The sequence below is a fragment of the Rhinoraja longicauda genome, chromosome 3 (genome assembly GCF_053455715.1).
Source record: "Rhinoraja longicauda isolate Sanriku21f chromosome 3, sRhiLon1.1, whole genome shotgun sequence".
In the NCBI taxonomy this organism is placed as follows: Eukaryota; Metazoa; Chordata; class Chondrichthyes; order Rajiformes; family Arhynchobatidae; genus Rhinoraja; species Rhinoraja longicauda.
The window spans coordinates 39,195,773-39,216,290 of record NC_135955.1 but is presented as its reverse complement, the minus strand read 5'-3'; the positions used below and the strand labels follow the sequence as shown (position 1 = coordinate 39,216,290).

General features: G+C 43.5%; 1 protein-coding gene across 3 annotated transcripts; it reads right to left on the bottom strand.

Moving 5' to 3' along the window:
- Positions 1–3,765: 3,765 nt before the first annotated feature.
- eri1 (exoribonuclease 1) lies at positions 3,766–19,945 on the bottom strand. Of its 3 annotated transcripts, none has more exons than XM_078395969.1 (7): positions 19,795–19,931; positions 18,949–19,121; positions 13,931–14,150; positions 9,392–9,475; positions 8,007–8,116; positions 7,441–7,555; positions 3,766–5,299 (listed from the first exon to the last, which is right to left on the bottom strand). In XM_078395969.1, the coding sequence occupies exons 1-7, from the start codon at positions 19,891–19,893 to the stop codon at positions 5,057–5,059; spliced, it is 1,044 nt and encodes a 347-aa protein (XP_078252095.1). In that variant the 5' UTR covers positions 19,894–19,931; the 3' UTR covers positions 3,766–5,056. The 3 variants fall into 3 exon arrangements, with proteins under 3 accessions (XP_078252095.1, XP_078252097.1, XP_078252096.1); XM_078395971.1 differs by lacking the exon at positions 19,795–19,931 and adding an exon at positions 19,477–19,713 and having other exon boundaries at positions 3,767–5,299; positions 18,949–19,118; XM_078395970.1 differs by having other exon boundaries at positions 3,768–5,299; positions 18,949–19,118; positions 19,795–19,945.
- Positions 19,946–20,518: the final 573 nt, after the last annotated feature.

Sequence of the window (20,518 nt, the reverse complement as noted above, 5' to 3'; positions counted from 1 at the left end):
CCTGCGAGTGTCAGTGTAGTCATTATCGACCTGGCGTCATCCGTGACGCTATACTGGTGGAAAAGTGAGCAAGATTAAACCGGCTACTCGCATGAAGAAATAAGCTTCAGTGATCTAAACAAATTAGAACACCAGTGTTTAGTGTTCATCCCCTCCATCAGAAATCCAAATGGAAAGTCCTGGCGATGCATTCCAGGTACCCACCTGTGTAAAAGCTTGCCCCACACATCTTTACATTTTGCCCTTCTCAAGAATCAAGGTATGTCACCTTAAGACATACTCAGTCCAAAGACCTCATTCCAAAGATGTACAGGTTTGTAGGTTAATTGGCATGGTATAATTGTAAATTGTCCCTAGTATGTGTAGGGCAGTGTTAGTGTGCAGGGATCGCTGGTCAACGCAAACTCCGTGGGCCGAAGGGCCTATTTCCGCACTGTATCTCTAAACTAAACTTAAAGCTGTGCCCTCTAATCTGACATTTCCACCGTGGGGTAAAGGGTTCTGATTGTCTGCCCTATCTATGCCTCTCATTATCTTATATACTTCCTTCAGCTCTCCCCTCAGTCTCTGATGCTCCAGAGTTTGTCCAACCTCTCCTTGTAGCCAAAATGCTCTAATGCAAACAGTATTCTGGTAAATGTCTTCTGCACTCTTTCCATATCATCCTCATCTGTCCTGTAATGGGGCAACCAGAACTGCACACAATACTCCAAATGTGGCCTAACCAAAGTTTTATAAAGTTGCAACGTCACCTCCTGACCGTTATAGTCAATGGCCTGACTGATGAAGACAAGCATCCATACGCTTTCTTTTTCACTCTTTTCTCATGTTGCCACTTTCAGGGAGCTATGGACTTGATACCCGAGATGCCTCTGTACATGAATGCTGTTAAGGGACTTGCCATTAATTGAATACTTTCTTGTTAAATTCAACCTCCCTAAATGCAACACCTCACACTTGCTCAGATTAAACTCCAAATGCCACTTCTCAGCCCATTTCTGTACCCGATCTATATCCCGCTGTCGACTTGGACAGCCTTCTTCACTGTGTGCAACTCCGCCAATTTTGCTGTAATCTGCAAACATACTAACCAATCCACCTACATTTATATCGAGGGTAATTTATTTATATCACGGGGGTCCCAGCACAAATTGCTGTGGAACTCCACTGGTCAAAGATCTCCAGCCTGAATAATGCCGTTCCACCATAACCCCGTTGTCTATGAGTAAGCCAGTTGTGAATCCAAACGGCAAAGTCACAGTAGATCTCATGCATCTTAATCATTTGAATCAGCCTACCATGAGAAACTTTATCAAATACCTTATTAAAATTCATGTAGACAGCATCCACTGCCTATCCTCAATCGATCACCTTTGTCATCCTCCCCAAAAACTTAAGTTCATAAGATACAACCTGCTGTGGAAAAAGCCATCTCACTGCCCCCAATTAACCCATTCTCTTCCAAATGAGAGCAAATCTTATCCCAAATGAATCCTTTCCAATAGCTTCCCTACATGAGGCTCGCCGCTCTACAATTTTCTGGATTCTATTTCCTATCTAAACAAAGGGACAGCATTGGCTACTTGATAGTCCTCCAGGACCTTACCGCTGGCTAAAAGTACAATGATCTTTGTCAAGCCACCTGAAATCTCCTCTCTTGCCTCTCAGTAACTGGGATAGATCCCATCAGGCCCTCAGTATTTACCCACCTTAATGTTCTTCAAGAGCCTCAACACCACCTCCTCCTTGATCTCAAACTGCCCCAGCATATTAGTCTTCCCCACAATTTCATTGTCCTTTGTGTCCTTCTTGATGAATGACTATATGAATCATTTAGTACCTTTTCTACACTCTCTGACTGCAAGCATAAATCCCCCTCATTAACTTTCTCCCCGCGTTCGCTCCTTTTAAAAAAAAAATGTACATAAAAGTATTTAGGATTTTCTTTAATCCAACATGCAATTATATCTCATGGCCCCCTTTAGCCCTTCTAACATGTCCACACAAGTCGTTGCATGTTTGCCTTATATTCAAGGACCCTGTCTGATTTCATTTTTTTATGTAGGGGAGCCTTTTTGGTCATCCACCCTTACCTTGCCATCCTTATCCCTCCACCTTACTGGAATGTATCAGTCCAGATCAGCTGGCCTTTAAATTACTCCAACACGTCATGTGTCGACATACCCAATGACAACTGTGTTGTGCCCTTTAGAATATTAATATGGTATTTAAGGGCAGCGCAGTGGCGCAGCTGTAGATGTGTGCAATACAGTACCAGATGCTTTGTAAATAGCAGATCTTTACTGCAGATTATTAGAAATATTCAGCAAAGATCTACAACTCACCAATTATGGAATGTCATTTCAGTATCCAGTTTCTGATGGCCTGCTGTGTATTGTGTTATTTTTATAATCCAGTGTATTTTATGGTACATAAATGCTTTAAGCAGAACATAACTCGATGTTTCTGTAACGGTGCCTTCTTATACAGCATTTATTAGTTTATGCTGTTGCATTATCAATACTTATTAAATGATTATTTAATATTACTGATTATGAATAAAGGTGACCTTTAAATATGGTAAGCATAAATAACTCATTAGAAACAAATTGAAGAAACAAATAACTGGAGATGTTGATTAATACACAAAATGGGACAGAGTGCTGGAGTAATTCAGCAGGTCTAGCAACATCCCTGGAGAACATGGAAAGGTGATGTTTTGAGTTGAGATTCTTCTTCAGACAAATTGGATTTGCCTCACACCTACAATGTATTAAAATGTCACAAGTGCTTCACAGGAACGTTATCATTTTTTTAAACCTATCTACATTAACAGATCAAGGAAGAACCATCATACAGAGCACCTTGAAAGGAAGGAGAAATTTAGGGAGTTCCAGGGGTCAGGTAGCTGAACACATCTACCAATGATACAGAAATTAACTGTGGGCAGGTTGAAGAGGCCAGAATTGGAGGAGTGCTGGCATCTCAAAGAGTTGGAAGGTTAGAGAAAATTCCATGTATACAGTTGACCAAAACTATTGAAAGAATATTTACATTTTAAAATTGATGATTCTTAACTGGAAGTTGATAGAAATTAACAAGCACAAAGTCAACAGAAACAAGACTCAAAATAAACTAGGACTTGTATTTTTGATAATCTCCTGTATCATGTTGGAAGGAGCCAATTTCATATACGTGTTGGAATACTCAAATCTAGAGATAACAAACATTAATTTGAGTATCACTCACAGAGGAGCCGAGCAAAACTGGTGTCTTAGTGATCCACAGATATAGCTGAAAGCTCATCTTGGAATGAAATATAGTACCAAGGATGTAAACGGTTGAATTCAATTTAAATGTTCACAGGGAATGTCAGAGCTGGTGAACAGGGAACAGAGTTTATGATAGAGATTGATGACAATGAGTTTGCCAAGAACAGCTCCCAGGAAATGGCTACAAAACCTGCCGATGTTGCAGCATCATCTAAAGGATACTAATCATCTGTAAATTGGTGTCTGACCACCAAAGAAAAGTTTGTCTATTGGAAGTGGTGCTACCAGGATAAATCGCACAAGGCCATAAGGGGTACAAAGAAATTATACAATGCACCTGGCTAGATGATCCTTATAGATTTTCAAAAAATATCACAATGCAGGTCATCATAACGTGACAGATGGCAGTAAATAAGAACATTAGTTTATAAAGAACATCAAAGCAATGCTCCTTTATGACTACTGAATATGCAAAATATTCCATAAACCAGATGTCAAAGTGAATAAAACAGTTCTAAAAATTAGCCTTTAATGAACAAATTCAAACAAAGGCATTGAACAGGTTCAACAAGTTCTGATCTTTTCCAACTTTCACAAAGAGACATTAAAGGGTAAGTTCACTCCCAATAGGAAGTTGTGTCTTAAGAGTATGTTGATTAGCAAAAGTGTTCTTTGAAAGTGAAAAATAGATGAATTAGCTTTTATAGTAAATTCAAATGAAAAGGTACAGACTTCATAGTACAGACTTCCTCACTAGTCTTTGCTCTCAATGTGCTAAGTTTAAAATGCACATCAACCTATTCTGTTTGTGCACATACGGAGCAACTAGATAATGGGAAACTCACTCACTTCCTTTAAAATTAGTTGAGATCTATAGCAGCTGGATAAAATATTAAAATGTGGTCATGAAGAGAAATAAATATTAAGTGTACAAGCAATAAAAATAATCCAATATCAAAATCATCTTTAGTCTAAATCTCCCCAATATTTGCAGAACTAATATGTCAGCCAAGTCTCACTGTTCAAAGAAACATCTGAAAATTATGTTATAGAATACCAGGAGCACTCTTCTGTAACCCAAAATAAAGCATTACAGGTGAGGGAGGAAAATGAGCAAAGTTTCTTTATGGTGAGCAGTAAGCAAAATGTACACACAATACACAGGATTCTGTCACATTGGTTTGTTCGACTTACTATTTTAGTCAATTGGCACAGCAGAGAAAATAAGACTCGGACAACACTGGATTCAACAGTCCAAAGTAAGATGAATAATACTGTGGTTCATAATGAAACTCAAAATTGCACATTGCTGTTACCCGACTTCCTTTGGATAATGGAGAATGTGGGTCACAAGGATATCAAAGGCAAACTGATCATTAAGGAACATAATCTCTCAAGAGATCGCGTAAATATTTGATTACATGCCAGTTTCACAATTTAAGAAATGAAAAGGCAAAGCTGAAGAAATACAAAACAATGCTTTCTTGATGAACTGCGGATGTTTTGTTCAACCCAATTAAGTGAAATTTGGTCAATTCCCATTTTCTTGACTTGCAGCATTTCACACTATATCATAAGCATTACAGCACATGCAGGAAGGTAATAGACAACCTTGTGACATAGAATATAAAAAATAAAGCACAAAATCCAGATGGTGCTTCTGAACAAGACAATTTAAAAAAAAAGTCCTTTACAACTGCAAACAAATAGTCTGAATGTTGTGCTCCTTCACTCCTCCAAACCAACGTGAGCACACTGGATTCTCCATTCCAGTATTCCAATACCTAAACTTTCTGCCACGGGGAGTAAGGAGGAGGAGCACTCTCCAACGGGGAAGTATTGGGGACATTTACCAGTTGTCCTGCATGCAGGCACTCATTGACTCGTAGTTCACATCCATCCTGGAGCATTCGGATAGCAATCCGAGCAATATTTCGAGAATCGTCCAATCCACAGTGAGGCCGACCTTCATACACCATTCCCAGGTTTTCCAACATGGAGGCAAGTTTGGTCCGAGTCCTAGGAACCTGATAGTGACAGCACACATCAAAATCAGTTCACGTTAAACAGTAAAATGAAATATACAAGAAAGGCCTCGATCAATATTGTTCAAAATTTCTGAAGTGTACGTTGTGGGGAAATATGTAGAACAAGCTTCACAGACTGAATGGTCTACTCCTGGCCCCGCAGACTCCAGAAGTCTTCCAGCTTCACAAACACAAAATGTTGACTGTTCATTTCCCTCCACAGATATAAGCATTACTTCCAATTCTATCTACAAAACTGATCTCCTGTTAACCACCATGGTGTTTAGAGTGTTAGGTTTCAGTGAAGCTTCTCAAACTTTCTCATCAATCCTTGCCATACATAGCTAACACTATTGCAGTTGAATTCTATACTTAAACCATCTGTTGGAGGAACTCAATAGGTCGAGGAGCATCCATGGAAGGAAATGGAGAGTCACTTTTCATATCTCCAGTCCAGATGAATGGTCCCGACCTGAAACATCGACTGTCAATTTTCATCCTTAAATGCTACTTGACCTGCTGAGGTCCTCCTGCCGATTATTTGTTGCTCTGATGTCCAGCATCTCCAATCTCTTGTCTCTCAAATTATAGGCTCTAACTGTCCCAGTTTCACAACTACATTCTATCACTTGTCAGATCCACTGGTATTTTATGTGGAGATCTGGAAATGCAAACATATTTAAGGAAACAAAAATCAATCCAACAGCAAAATTCTTGAAATGTTATTATTTTCTTTTCAAAAGGTAGCCAAGTACTTCATATTGAAGAGAAAGTGAAAGGCACAACTAGAGATCTACATGCCACTTTTCTCCCTCCGCGTCGGTCGGTATTGTCCCCAAAATGTTTTGTTCATGTATTAAAGAGCCCAAACTTCCAGTAGTACTAGAAATGAACCATTACATGGGTAAAGAAAAAATACATAACCATAAGGTACCATACACGAGAATCAAAATGTTACTTTTAAAAGTGTAGCTTTCACATGGCAAAGGGCAGGACAGTGGTAGAGCTGCCGCTTTACAGCGCCAGAGACCCAGGTTCCATCCTGACCCGAGTGCTGCCTGTATGGAGTTTGTACCGTCTCCCTGTGATCGCGTGGGATTTCTCCAGGTGCTCCGGTTTCCTCGCACATTCCAAAGACGTACCGGTTTTTAGGTTAATTGGCTTCTGTAAATTGTCCCTAATGTGTGAACTAGTGATCGCTGGTCAGAGCAGACTCGGTGGGTCGAAGGGCCTGTATCCACTCTAACTCTAAACTAAATTAAACTAGGCACACCCAAAAATACAAGTCACTGCCTTTCAACGGGGTCATTACAATTTATTGAGTATTGTGGAATTTGGAATCTTACTCTATTGCAAAACCTGCAGCATAAATACAGGCTCACAATCACATTTTCATCCACCTAATACTACACAGTGATTCAGACAATTGATTAAAAGACTCAAATTCTACACTTTCCTAATACTGGGCACAAAACTGCCATAATTTAACCACACTAAGTAGACAATGGATAGAAACATAGAAAAATAGGTGCAAGCACCGCCATTCAATATGATCATAACTGTTCATCTAAAATCAGTACTCCGTTCCTGCTTTTCCCCCGTATCCCTTGATTCCTTTAGCCCGAAGAGCTAAATCTAACTCTCTCTTGAAAATTCCCTTCCAATACATCCATATTTGTTCCTTCTAATCATCATTCAATTATAAAGCTATCTTCTTCAGAGTGCAAATAACAGTGAACTCACCCATGTTGACTCAATTCCGATCACATTTGAACCAAACTTATTAATCCAATATCTCGTTTTACCAACATTTTAAATCAAGGTCAATGTTATATTTCAATATCAGAATCAACTTCTGGATACCCAAGCAACATTCAGCATCAGTATATAATTTAATGTTAGCAATGCTACCACAGCACTTAGATAGTTAAGATTTTACCACCAAAAGCAATTAGAAGAGCGTTTTCCACATTTTTAAATGGGCAAAATCAGCAAAAAATACAACCAGAATTGGGACAACTACCTGTCTCTAGAAACTTATGCTGTTGGTTACATCCTAGACATGTTCAATGTATAATAGAAGAGAAACCTAGACTCTTAATTTCTGTAACAGTGTTTGCAAGCTAAAACACACCACAAACCTTGTAAAAGTTGCCATAACTTTTTCGGATGTTAATCCATTTCTTTGCAAACCGTGGATATTCAATTCTGCTGAGGTGGCACTGAACATTCAGGAACTTGCTCATATCCCAGGACCTGCGATTAGGGAATTAAAAAAAAAGTAAATCAGAGACAATGATACAAATTTTAGAACAATGTTAAATGTTTCACACGCAACTAATGCAATATAGAACAAGAGGCTTAAAACAAATAACTTCAGAAACTTAAAAATCTTTCACAGTGGAGGTGGTTTATCCATAGGTCTAGATACAAGACCAGCAAAAGAATTTTGATTGCATGGAGATGAGTCCATACTTAGTTTTAACTCGTATTTCCCTTTTTCAAATACTGATGCAAATTTATGTTTGTTTAATGTTATGTTAGGAGGCAAATTTGTGCACCGAATTCAGAACAATGTCCACAGACTAAGTTACTTGGCCAGTTAAAGCAAAAAAATAAGGTAGTTATAATTTTACATTCACCCATCATCAATTCTGGTTTCTTTCACGATAAATGTAAGCATTATATATTTTTTAGAATCACATACCCATCAGTTAATACTGCGTATCTGCACTTGGTTCCTAGTTCTCTCTCTCTCATCCAATCAACTACTCGTTGAAGAACATCTGGGAAACTCCCTGCCTTGTCCACCATATCCTGGAATAAGCACCACACAAAATGGTTGAAAAGATGATCTGCACCACCAACAACACTTGCCACTTCAGCATTAACTATTCCAATTATTTGCTTAATCTTCTTGTATACATGTGGTTAATATTGAAAAACAGATAAAATGCTTGGTGTCCTTTGCTGAGAAAAGGGGACATGGGAAGCACATGACCAAATTGTGTCCTGCTTGGTGAGACCATTTTTATTATAAATGTGGCCACAGGAAAGCAGATGGCGGCACGGTAGCGCAGCGGTAGAGTTGCTGCTTTACAGCGAATGCAGCGCCGGAGACTCAGGTTCGATCCTGACTACGGGTGCTGCACTGTAAGGAGTTTGTACGTTCTCCCCGTGACCTGCGTGGGTTTTCTCCGAGATCTTCGGTTTCCTCCCACACTCCAAAGACGTACAGGTATGTAGGTTAATTGGCTGGGTAAATGTAAAAATTGTCCCTAGTGGGTGTAGGATAGTGTTAATGTATGGGGATCGCTGGGCGGCGCGGACTTGGTGGGCCGAAGGGCCTGTTTCCGCGCTGTATATATATATGATATGATATGATGATGGGGATAAAGTTTGTATTTATATTGATTCTACAAAGAAGCCCACAAAGATATTGGAATGACGTATAAGCTGTTTGGACGTACATCTCCACACAGACATAACCAGAGGTTAGAATTGAACCTGGGTCCTTGGTGCTGTAAGGCAGCCGCTCTGCCAGCTACGCCGCTGTGCTGCCCTAAACAGAGTAATGTGGAGAGAATGCTTCCTCCTGTAGGAGAATCAGGAACAGAATAATTGTTTAAAAATAATGGGGTGCTATTCAAGACAAAGATGAAGCAAAATGTTCTTGGAACCCTATTTTCCTAATCATGCAACACAAATTTCAGTATTAAAAAATGTAGCAAGTATTTAATGAAGGTACTACTCAACATCAATATAAGACTCAAATTATAGCTTAAAATGTGCCCCAAATGTGTGTTTTGATTTTCAATGCTGCATCAAATTAAAAGGATTAGTGTCAGACTGCAGCAGAAAGTATATAATTTAAAAGTTGGGTTCTCTGTTTAGTAACTGCATATTTTCAACCTCAATTGGCTACTGACTATTCAAACTATGCCACAATTAGCCAATTTACAAAATATTGTCAAATATTCTAACAGCGAAAAAAAGTTGAAGTTAAAGTTAGGCACAAGTTTTGATTTTTTTTTAAATGAACATTTCAAAGAACACCACTGCAAATTGAAACAATGTATTTGGTAAAATTACCTGTGTGATGCCTGTGAGTTTGGTGCAGAATTCTGTAAGGGTGGGTTTCTGTTCTGGTTTAACATACTCCTGGAATGTATCCTCCTTGAAAATAAGAGTTACTTTATGTTAGCATTTTCTCAGGACTGTAGGTTTCAATCATATGACTGTAAAGGATCATTTATTTTTATATGGCACCTTTCACAGCCTCAAAATATGCCAAAGTGCTTTTAATATAGGCACATGCATGAGCTTAATTCCACACAACAAAGGCCAAAAAAGAGGAATGATATGAATGATAATGAGCAAGAATCTTAAAATGAGATGCAGTGCAAACTCAAAGAACACACACCCAAAAAAGGTTATGGCTGCAACCTTTATTAGTAGTGTCAATTCTGTACTGACTTAGCTGTTTTCAACAAGATGTAATTAAGTAAACTTCACAGGAAAGCTGCTTTTTCATTTGAGCTAACATGATATTAGACAGGAACAGAATATGGAAAAGTAATGTTTTGCATCAGAAGCCTCCAGGCAAAATAACATAGAAGGATTTCAACAGATTAAGTATCACCGTGCCACATTACATTCCAATTCAAAAGTACAAACGTTCTGCGTAGAAATTAAAATTATCCAGGTTTACATCCATTAGTTTCAATTACTCCATTGAAATTTGACCTCCGAACCGCAAAATTCTTGTGATCCAAAGATGCCATAGCACTACAAGATTCAAGAAGCAATGCACAAAACTCAAGAAATCCACTGGAAATAGCCTTCGAATGACATTAACATCTGATCATTATAATTTCCTTCCTGTCACAAGCTAATTTCGGAAATAACTTTTCACTCAAATGAAATCCTTCAGCTTTTAGTCTACTGAACAGTTTGCCATGTGGGACTACATCAAATACTCCAACTTACAGTGATACCATGCCAAAAAGAAAAAAAAACTTTCCTTTAATATCCTCAATTAGGAAAGATAAGAGAGAGTCTGGGGTGAATGCAGTCTTAATATAGTAATTCCTTAAAATGAAGGGGCAGAATAGAATAGTTAAAGAAAAGTTACTCACTGGCAACAAAATCAAGACCCAGAGATCACAGAATGAAGGAGACTGGTAAAAAAAAAAACCAAAAAATGACAGGAAGAAAGATCGAGTTGTTAGGATCTGGAATGTATTGCCAGGGATGGGAAAGTAGTAGAGGCAGTTCCAATCATGACCTGGTAACAAAAGTATTGAGGACTATGATGAGAGGGAATGGCAATGGGGCTAACTGGATTGCTCTTGCACAGTGCCAGCATTAGCCAAATGACTAACCATGCCATTTAATAGCATCCTTAACCTTTTTCCAAACATTAGCATTTTTTCCCATTTCAAACAATGGAACTACATTCATCTGAGACCAAAATATACCAATCTTCAAAAAAATTAAGCATGCAGTATTTCCCTTTTCACTTTTTTTGGTTCAACTTCTTGCTCTTGCTTTCTTTTCTAAAACCATGCAAAATAATTTATAACCGATTTTGTCTCAATATGGCCTATTCTTTTCTTAATTATCCCCTCACTCCTTATGCATTTTACTAGATTTTCTTTTCTATAACCTGCTATTATTTTCTTAATGTTCTTCCTTTCACTCTTAGTTTCCATTCTCGAGGCTTTCTGAAGCATTGGGCTCACTAACTATTATAAGATTCTTTTCTGTATTGTGTCGCCATGCAACCTGTGTCTAGACATTCTATCCTTTTATTTTTCAAATGATCATCTGAATACTTTACGCTGCTGACATTAATGTATTTTCTGACCTACTTTTGTTGGATCACTTTACAGTTCAGTAAAACTGAGAACTTTTATTCCCAATCTATCTTTGCCTTTTCTCAAAAATATGCTAAATCTATCAATTACGCATCAAAATCCTTTCTTACTGATTCCACTGTTACTGATCAGCTTAATTCCCCAACATCAAGTCAGCTTTCTCAAACACTGTGTCTTCAAAAATAATTGTGCAGAGTGTAATAAGAAGTCCGTGATCTCTAAACCATTTACACCAATTTAGTCCCATACAAGGGCAACCCTGTTCCTCGCTATCACAGAAGCTAGTGTCTAGTCAATTCAATTCACTCCTCATGATAAAGAAATGGCTTGTAATACTGAATACAGCAAAGTCTATTGGATCAGAGAACATTCCACTGTCGTATTGAAGAAATATTGTCCTGAACGATACTCTTCATGCCAAGTTGTACTGATAGTTACTACACTGGCTACTAGCTGACAACATAGAAAATTGCAAGCATATATTCTGCTCATGGCATGTTTCAGAGTGGTGATCTCTCATCAAAACAGTTCTAACGAAAGGTCACTAATCTAAATCACTTTCTGCACAGGTGCTGTCCAATCTGCTGAAAATTTCCAGCGTTTTACTTTCATTTCTAACCTCTGCAGTTTCTTGATTTCCAATTACTATTCCAACACTATCTTGTCCACTCATTTTTCTTTACCCTTCTCTCCACCTCACTTTATCCCAGAGGCATAGGTATTGCACAGAAACTAGCCACTGCGGCCCGATCCATGCCAAGCTGGATTCCTACCACTCACATACACACAAATATTTAATAGGCGAATTAACCCACCAACCTTCAGGAATGTGGGAATAAACCAGAGCACCTGGAGGAAATTTGTACGGTCACATGGAGAATGTGCAAACTCCAGAGGTCAGGGATGAACCAGGGTTTCTGGTACGGTGAGGTATTGGCTCTACGTAAATCTGTCATCTAGAAATAAACTGCTCTGGCATTAACACACATGAAGACCTATTTGACCCATCACACTTCTGCTTGTTGTCGCCACAGTTAAGACTATCTCCATCTTTAAATTCTACCTTTTCAAGCTTCAGGTTTCTGAGGTGGTCCAAATCTGCCACCCCCACTACTCACCAGATTGTTTTTGGCTGCCAAACCACAACACCTTGAAATTTATCCCCATTTTTCTTCCTTCTTTATAATGTACCATTAAAACTACTCCTTTGACAAAGCTTCTGATTATCAATTGTAATGCATCCTCTATGGCCAAGCTGAATTTTGGAGGTGAAAGCTTTGGTATTTGATAAGGCACAAGAATTTCAATTTCATCCAAGATGTATAAAACATACGGTAAACGGTGAAGAGAGTTCGTTGTTTCAAATTCCTGGGCATTACCATCTTTGATGACCGGTCCTGGACCAAACTATTACAGATGTACTGCAGAAAGGATCCTGACTAATTGCATCAGAGCCTGATATGGCAAATCCAATATACAGGAATGCAAGAGGCCGCAGTGTGTTGGACTTAGGACAGTCCATCACAAAGCCCTCCCCTCTATCAAAAGTATCTGTACAAGGTGCTGTCGCAAGAAGGTAGTATTTATTGTCAAGGATCCGCACCATCCAGGTCATGTTCTCTTCTTTCTGCTACCATCGGACAGGAATTACAGAAGCCTGATATCCAAACCACCAGGTTCAGGAAGAATTACTTTCCAACAACTGTTGGGTTCTTGAACCAACCAACACAATCGTAATTCTACCTCAACAATGGAGGCTACGGCCCATCTCTTACAGTGCTAGGGACTTGTTTTTGTGCTAATTATATTTTTGCATTAATGTTTTTTTTTGCAGTTTTCTTTTTTGTTTAGTTTAGAGATAGTGCGGAAACAGACCCTTCGGACCACCGTCCACACCGACGAGCGATCCCCGCACATTAACATTATACTAGGGTCTGAAGAAGGGTCTCAACCCGAAACGTCACCCATTCCTTCTCTCCTGAGATGCTGCCTGACCCGCTGAGTTACTCCAGCATTTTGCGACACCTTCGATTTGTACCAGCATCTGCAGTTATTTTCCTACTTAACACTATACTACACACACAAGGGACAATTTACATGTATACCAAGCCAATTAACCTACAAACCTGTACATTTTTGGAGTGTGGGAGGAAACCGAAGATCTCGGTGAAAACCCACACAGGTCACGGGGAGAACGTACAAACTCCGCACAGACAAGCACCCGTAATCGGGATGGAGCCCAGCACCCGGGTCTCTGGCGCTGTAAGGCAGTGGCTTGACGGCTGCGCCACAGTGCCGCCCCATTTCAAATTTTGTGTAGCGCCTGATTAGACAATAGGTGCAGGAGGCCATTCGGCCTTTCGAGCCAGCACCGCCATTCAATGTGATCATGGCGGATTATTCACAATCAGTACCCCGTTCCTGCCTTCTCCCCATACCCCCTGACTCCGCTATCTTTAAGAGCTCTATCTAGCTCTCTCTTGAAAGCATCCAGAGAATTGGCCTCCACTGCCTTCTGAGGCAGAATTCCACAGATTTACAACTCTCTGACTGAAAAAGTTTTTCCTCATCTCCGTTCTAAATGGCCTACCCCTTATTCTTAAACTGTGGACCCTGGTTCTGGACTCCCCCAACATTAATGCGCACATAATGCATTTTTCAGTTTATGTGCCTTTGATGCTGCAAGCAAAATCTTTTGTCGTACTTGTACCTCTCCATACATGTGACATAACAAACTTGAACAATTACTCACAATTTCAAGCGTGCGAGTATTCACGAGAGCAATGGGAAACTCAATAATTTCATGCAGGTATTCTGGTGGATTGTTCTCTTCACATGTTGCTTCAAAATCAATAACGCAGATGTAATCGTAGTACATATCTGAACACTCTGACTTGATTTGCAAAGTCTGAGTCAGTTTCTGCTTCTTGTAGAAGTTTTTTAACCGTTTTCTCAGCACATCCTTCACTCCCCTAAAGGTCAGTAAGACAAGATGGAGAGTCAATAATGGCAAGACATGGTACACAAATGAGTAAGCAGCTCTTTGAGAAAGTGCAACTTAAATACAAATAATGGAGGAAGTGGATAAGTGGACAAGGGATAAATGTGACAGAGATAAAATATGACAAGGGAAAAATGAAAAGGAACTAGATAAAAACAAAGTGAAAATGCATCTTCCGTTCACACTCAGATCTTTGATAATACATGGATTATTTATCCTCCTGTATGATTTATTCAGAGCCGTTTCGGCTCTATAAAAATTCAGCCAAAATCGATATGGCAGTTATCCTGTGGTTGGATAGAAGGGATATAAAATCATTGAACAATTTACACATTCTCAGCTGAACTTCCATTACAAACATGACAAAAGTCCATAGATACCATTACCTTGTAGTGAGTCCGAAACCGGGTGATGTTGCCAACGAAGAATGTCACCCGGCACCCGCAGGGGCGAACCGTAGACGAGCTCGGCCGAGGATGTGCCCAGCTCAGCCTTCGGGGCCGTGCGAATGCCGAGGAGGACCCAAGGCAGCTGGTCAGCCCAATCGTGGCCGGTTAGGCGGGCACAGAGGGACGCCTTCAGCTGCCGGTGGAAGCGCTCAACCATCCCGTTGGCTTGGGGATGATAGGCGGTGGTCTGCTGCAAGCGAGACCCATACAGCTGTGCCAGCGCGGCCCAGAGGGACGGTGAACTGGGCCCCCCGATCCGTGGTGATGATAGCCGGGACGCCGAAACGAGCCACACAGTGCAACGCCAGGGCCCGTGCATAGGAGGCCGCCGAGGTGTCCGACAACAGGAGCGCCTCCGGCCAACGTGTAAAAGATCGACTACCGTCAGCAGATGAGTATAGCCCCTGGAGTAGGGCAACGGGCCAACCAAATCCACATGGATGTGGTAAAAACGGACGGGGGGAACCTCGAATTTCTGGTATGGGGGCTGGACATGGCGATGGACCTTGGAGGTCTGGCACGGGATGCAGGCGCGTGCCCAGGCTGCCACCTGCTTCCGCAGGCCGTGCCAGACAAATCGGGCGGCCACCATGGCTGAAGTCGCCCTGATGGACGGGTGCGCCAGGCCATGAATGGCCTCGAAAACCTTATGCCGCAGGGCGGTCGGCACCACAGGGCGAGGGCGTGGAAGGGAAACGTCGCACCAAAGCTTGGCACCTGTGGGGCCGCATGCCACCTGTTCCAAACGCAACCCCGAGGTTGTGGAGGCGTACGCTGCGGCAGTTCCTTCCAGGCGCTGAGCCTCCGCTAGCTCCTGGAAATCCACCTCATCCCCTACCGCGGCCACGGAGGGAATGGCCGGCCGGGACAGGGCGTCGGCAACAGCGTTAAGCCTACCCGCAATATGACGGACATCGGTGGTGAACTCCGAAATAAGGGTGAGGTGCCGCTGCTGGCGAGCCGACCACGGATCAGAAACCTTAGAAAAAGCAAATGTTAGAGGTTTGTGATCCGTGTAGGCAACAAAAGAGCGGCCCTCCAAAAAATAACGGAAGTGGCGGACTGCTAAATAGAGGGCCAGGAGCTCCCTATCAAACGCACTGTATTTGAGCTCAGGTCGAGTGAGCTGCCAGCTGAAAAACGCCAGGGGCTGCCAGTGACCGTCGACCTGCTGCTCCAAAACCCCACCCACCGCCATGTCTGAGGCGTCCACCGTCAGAGCCGTGGGGGCGGAGGAGCGAGGGTGCACGAGCATGGTGGCGTTGGCGAGGGCCTGTTTGACCGCGGCAAAAGCCGCCTCTGCAGCTGCGGACCATACCAACTCAGCGGGGTTACCCGCGAGGCATTGAAAAAGGGGGTGCATGATCCGAGCTGCTGCAGGCACGAACCGGTGATAAAAGTTCACCATGCCCACGAATTCCTGCAGGCCCTTGATGGTGGCAGGGCGAGGGAAAGAGCGGACCGCGTCCACCTTAGCGGGCAAAGGAGTGGCACCAGCCGGTGTAACCCGGTGACCCAGAAAATCTACCGCTGACAGGCCGAATTGGCATTTGGACAGGTGGAGGATCAGGCCGTGGTCTTGCAGCCTCTGGAATACCGTGCGGAGGTGGACAAGGTGTTCCTGGACCGAACGGCTGGCAACTAAAATGTCATCGAGGTAAATAAACACGAACGGCAAATCTCGACCCACACGGTCCATCAGACGTTGGAATGCCTGGGCCGCATTTTTAAGACCGAAAGGCATGCGCAACCACTCAAATAACCCGAACGGAGTAATCGTAGCCGTCTTTGGAATGTCCGGCGGGTGGACCGGGCGGGATCTGATGATATCCCCGCACAAAATCAATCTTGGAAAAAATTGTAGCCCCCTCCAGGCTGGCTGAGAAGTCCTGTATGTGAGGGATCGGGTAGCGGTCCGGCCGTGTTGCCGCGTTGAGTCGTCGGAAATCCCCACATGGTCTCCACCCCCCAGATGCTTTGGAGACCATATGCAAGGGGGAGGCCCACGGACGGCTTGAAGGCCGAACAATCCCCAGCCTTTCCAAGTTGAGGAACTCCTCCCGAGCCATGGCCAGCTTGTCGGGTGGGAGGCGCCGTGCCCGGGAAAAAACTGGCTGCCCCTCGGTAGGGATGAAATGAACGACTCCATGCTTCTTGGAAGGTGCATCGAACCGCTGAACGAGGAGCTGCGGGAAGTCGGCGAGGACCGCATCAAACTGACCGGGAGCCGTGGTGATGGCCTGGATCGCCGGGCTGGGTGGGCGCTTGGAGGAGCAGCAGGCTCCGTACTGCTAGCCGAGGGTTGCAGGCCCCTCCCGCGGATGTCTGCGACCAACGAAAAAGCCCAGAGGAAGTCCGCGCCCAAAATGGCCTGGCCCACATCCGCAACGATGAAATCCCAACGGTAGGTCCTGGACTCGAAGGACAGGGACATGGCCCCTTTACCGTAAGTGCGGATGGGGCTGCCGTTCACCACAATGAGGGGCGGGCCCTTCCCACCCGCTCGAACTTCACAGTCGTAGGGGGGCACAATACTCACGACCGCTCCCGTATCAACCAGAAAGACGGTCCCGGTGCCTTGATCCGTAGCGTAGAGGCGGCAGTTGCGGCCGATCGAGACTGCCTCTACATTCGATCGGCCGAGGCATTTCCCGGAAACGAGCACGGGGCCCTGCAACTTCGGGCCTCACTGCCCCACCGCTTATGGAAGAAACACCAGCCGCGTCTGTGCGGCCCTGTTGCTTGCGCCCGCTGCCAATAAGCAGGTGCTGCAGCCCCTTCTTGGCGGGCTGACTGCGAAATGGCGGCAGATGCGCCGCTGGGCCTCGAAACTCGATTAACCGAGTCGTCTAGGGTGGGACGCTCCATGACGAGCGCGTCGGCTTTCTCGGCGAACGCTACTGGGTCTTCAAACGAGACGTCCGCCAACACTAACCTGACGTCTCTCGGCAGTTTCTCCCGAAAAGCCGCTTCAAAAATCATGCACGGCTGATGGTCGCCCACCAAGGTCAGCATCTCAGTCATCAACGCCGACGGTAGCCGCTCCCCCAGCTCTGGTAAATGGAGGAGCTTCAGAGCCCGCTGGTTCTGGCTCCAGCCGAAAGTCCTCAGTAGGAGCCTCTTGAGTCCCACATACTGCTCGGTTTGGGGAGGGTTGGTCAGATACCGACCCACCCGCGCGGCCACCTCCGGCTGTAAACAGCTCACCAGGTGGTGGAACTTCTCCTGGTCTTCCTCCACCCTCTTAAGATGGAACTGGGATTCCGCTTGTACGAACCACAGGTGCGTCTGATGGGCCCAGAACGGTGGTAGGTGAACGCCGCTCGCGCTCGCTCCCACCTGTGACATGCTGTTGTGATCTTCAGACCACGTCTCGGGGTCACCAATGTAGTGAGTCCGAAACCGGGTGATGTTGCCAACGGAGTTTATTCTGCAGTTCAAAACCCGTGACAAACCGCAACACACTTTAGTTCAGGACACACACTAACTAAACCTAATCTCTAGAGTTTGGCGCCAGACTGACGAATTCCCCGCGCTGCCGCACCTCGTGACCCGCCAGCCAATCCGAGGGTTCGAGACCCCCTGGCCAATCCGTATGTCCCTACAACCTAACATAAAAAAGTTCAATTTTTAAATAATAATGTTAGCTAACAATTTTAGCAAGTTGCAGATGCATTATTTTTTATACTAGCCACAGATTACCAGTTAATGAATTGCTCCTAATGAAAGAAGAAAATGAGGGCATATATGTGGTATCTTGCTCATTTTCAATAATATCTAAATTTGGATCTCTGGATTCCATTAAAGTCATCTGCTCCTCACCATACCCGAACTTCCTGCACCATTGTTATCAGCCGTCACATTTAACTAAATGAATGTGCAACCATAACAATTTATCATTAGCATAGTAAAACTTCCTCACAAAAATTACAATTTGTGGCCCAGCGGTAGAGTTGCTGCCTTACAGCGCTGGAGACCCGGGTTCGATCTTGACTACTGGCGCTGTCTGTACAGAGTTGGTACGTTCTCCCCGTGGGGTTTCTCTGAGATCTTTGGTTTCCTCCCACACTCCAAAGACGTACAGATTTGTAAGCTAATTGGCTCGGTATAAATGTAAAATTGTCCCTAGTGTGTGTAGGATAGTGTTAGTGTGCGGGGATCGCTGGTCGGCGCTGACTCGGTGGGCCGAATGGCTCTGTATCTCTAAACTAAACTAAACTTCATAAAAATATAATTCTAATGGGACTAATTTGTAAAGTTCTCCTGGAGGGTCAGTTGCATGTACTTATGTCATTCATCAATGGGCAGCATATTACTCACCTGGTTTCTAAATGGAGCTCTGCTAGTTTTGTGCGGAGTTCATCACGAGTCATTCTGTTGATGTGACCATTTGTGACAGCAATTTCTTTGTAGACTGGGTCACTGAAGTCTTTTATGTAGGTTGTAGGAGTAGCTTTTATTGGATATTCTTGTCCATCAAGTCTGCAACGCTGCTTCAGTTGAAGGCAAGGGGACACCAGCACAAATCAGTGATTTATAATATATGACTGCATAACAAATCAGGCCAGTTCCATTTACACAATACAAGTAGGACTTGTACCACAAATAGTGTAAGATGAAAATTCTCCATATAATTTACATAAAAATTATTGACAACTAAGAATGAACGGAGTAAAACCCTTCCTTATCAGAACGATAAAGATATGAGGGTGGCAGAAGGAATAATTTCAGTATGCTTAAATCTGTCACCTTCCCAAAAATATTTAAAGTTAAATTTACTATTTTTTCCAACTATAATTTCTTCTGACTGGAAAATGAGAGCGCAGCCAATCCGAAAAAAATATTTACGTTTTGCTAATACAAGATCTGGGAGGTTCAAGTTGATGCAAAGGCTGTTAAATAAAATCCTTTTTGCTGGCGGGAGTGGGGGTCCCAGTGAGAACAAACAAAAATGCATGACTGAAAATCCTTCCCAGCGTTGTGTCAGTGAGGGCCAGGCCAGGCCATGCCAGGGACCGCCGCGGTCATTCGGGAAGCGGAGGGTCGGCGGGAGAGTAGCCAGCGCCTGTCCCCGCGGGCAGTGGGCGGACGGGGGCATCTCTCTCCATCACAGCTCCCCTTTCATTCCCTTTCATTCCCCGCCAGCCCAGCCTAGCCTCGCCTCACCTGCGCCGGGCCGGGGCCGCTGTCGGGAGCCCGCGGAAAATTCTCCTTTTGATCCTCCTCCATCTTTGCCTCAACCGCCGCGCAAACAACGCTCGTCATTTCCGCCTCCGTCACGACACACGCGCGGCATTGAGTCAAGTGGTCTGTCTTGCTCCTCTAGTATCTCTGGTGGCGGGCGAGGAACCCTCTGACATCACTCTGCCAGGCGGGCACAGGCGCGTGCGCATCGAGCACGCGGGGAGGCGGGCATGCGCGCATGCGCGTGGCGGAGAGGGAGGTGCTCCGTCAGAGCGCTGGAGGAGCAAAACCCTGGTAATCTGGCCATTCAATCATGGCTGATCTATCTCTCCCTCCTAACCCCACTCTCCTGCTTTCTCCCCATAACTCCTTACACCCGTACTAATCAAGAATCAATTGTCATTAAATCTAAGTAAAACAAAATTTATTGTTTGGAAATCGAAAAATAAATTCGGAGGTAACGCTTATGATTAATGATGTAGAAATTGAAAGAGTGTATGAAAATAAATTCTTGGGAGTGATAATAGATCATAAACTCTGTTGGAAACCTCACATTAAAGCATATCAAATCAAAACTCTAAATCCATTGCAATACTGCACAAAACTAAGGCCATCTTGAATCAAAATTCACTATTTACGTTATATTGCTCACTCATTATTCCATATATTACATACTGTGTGGAAGTATGGGGAAACACCTACAAAA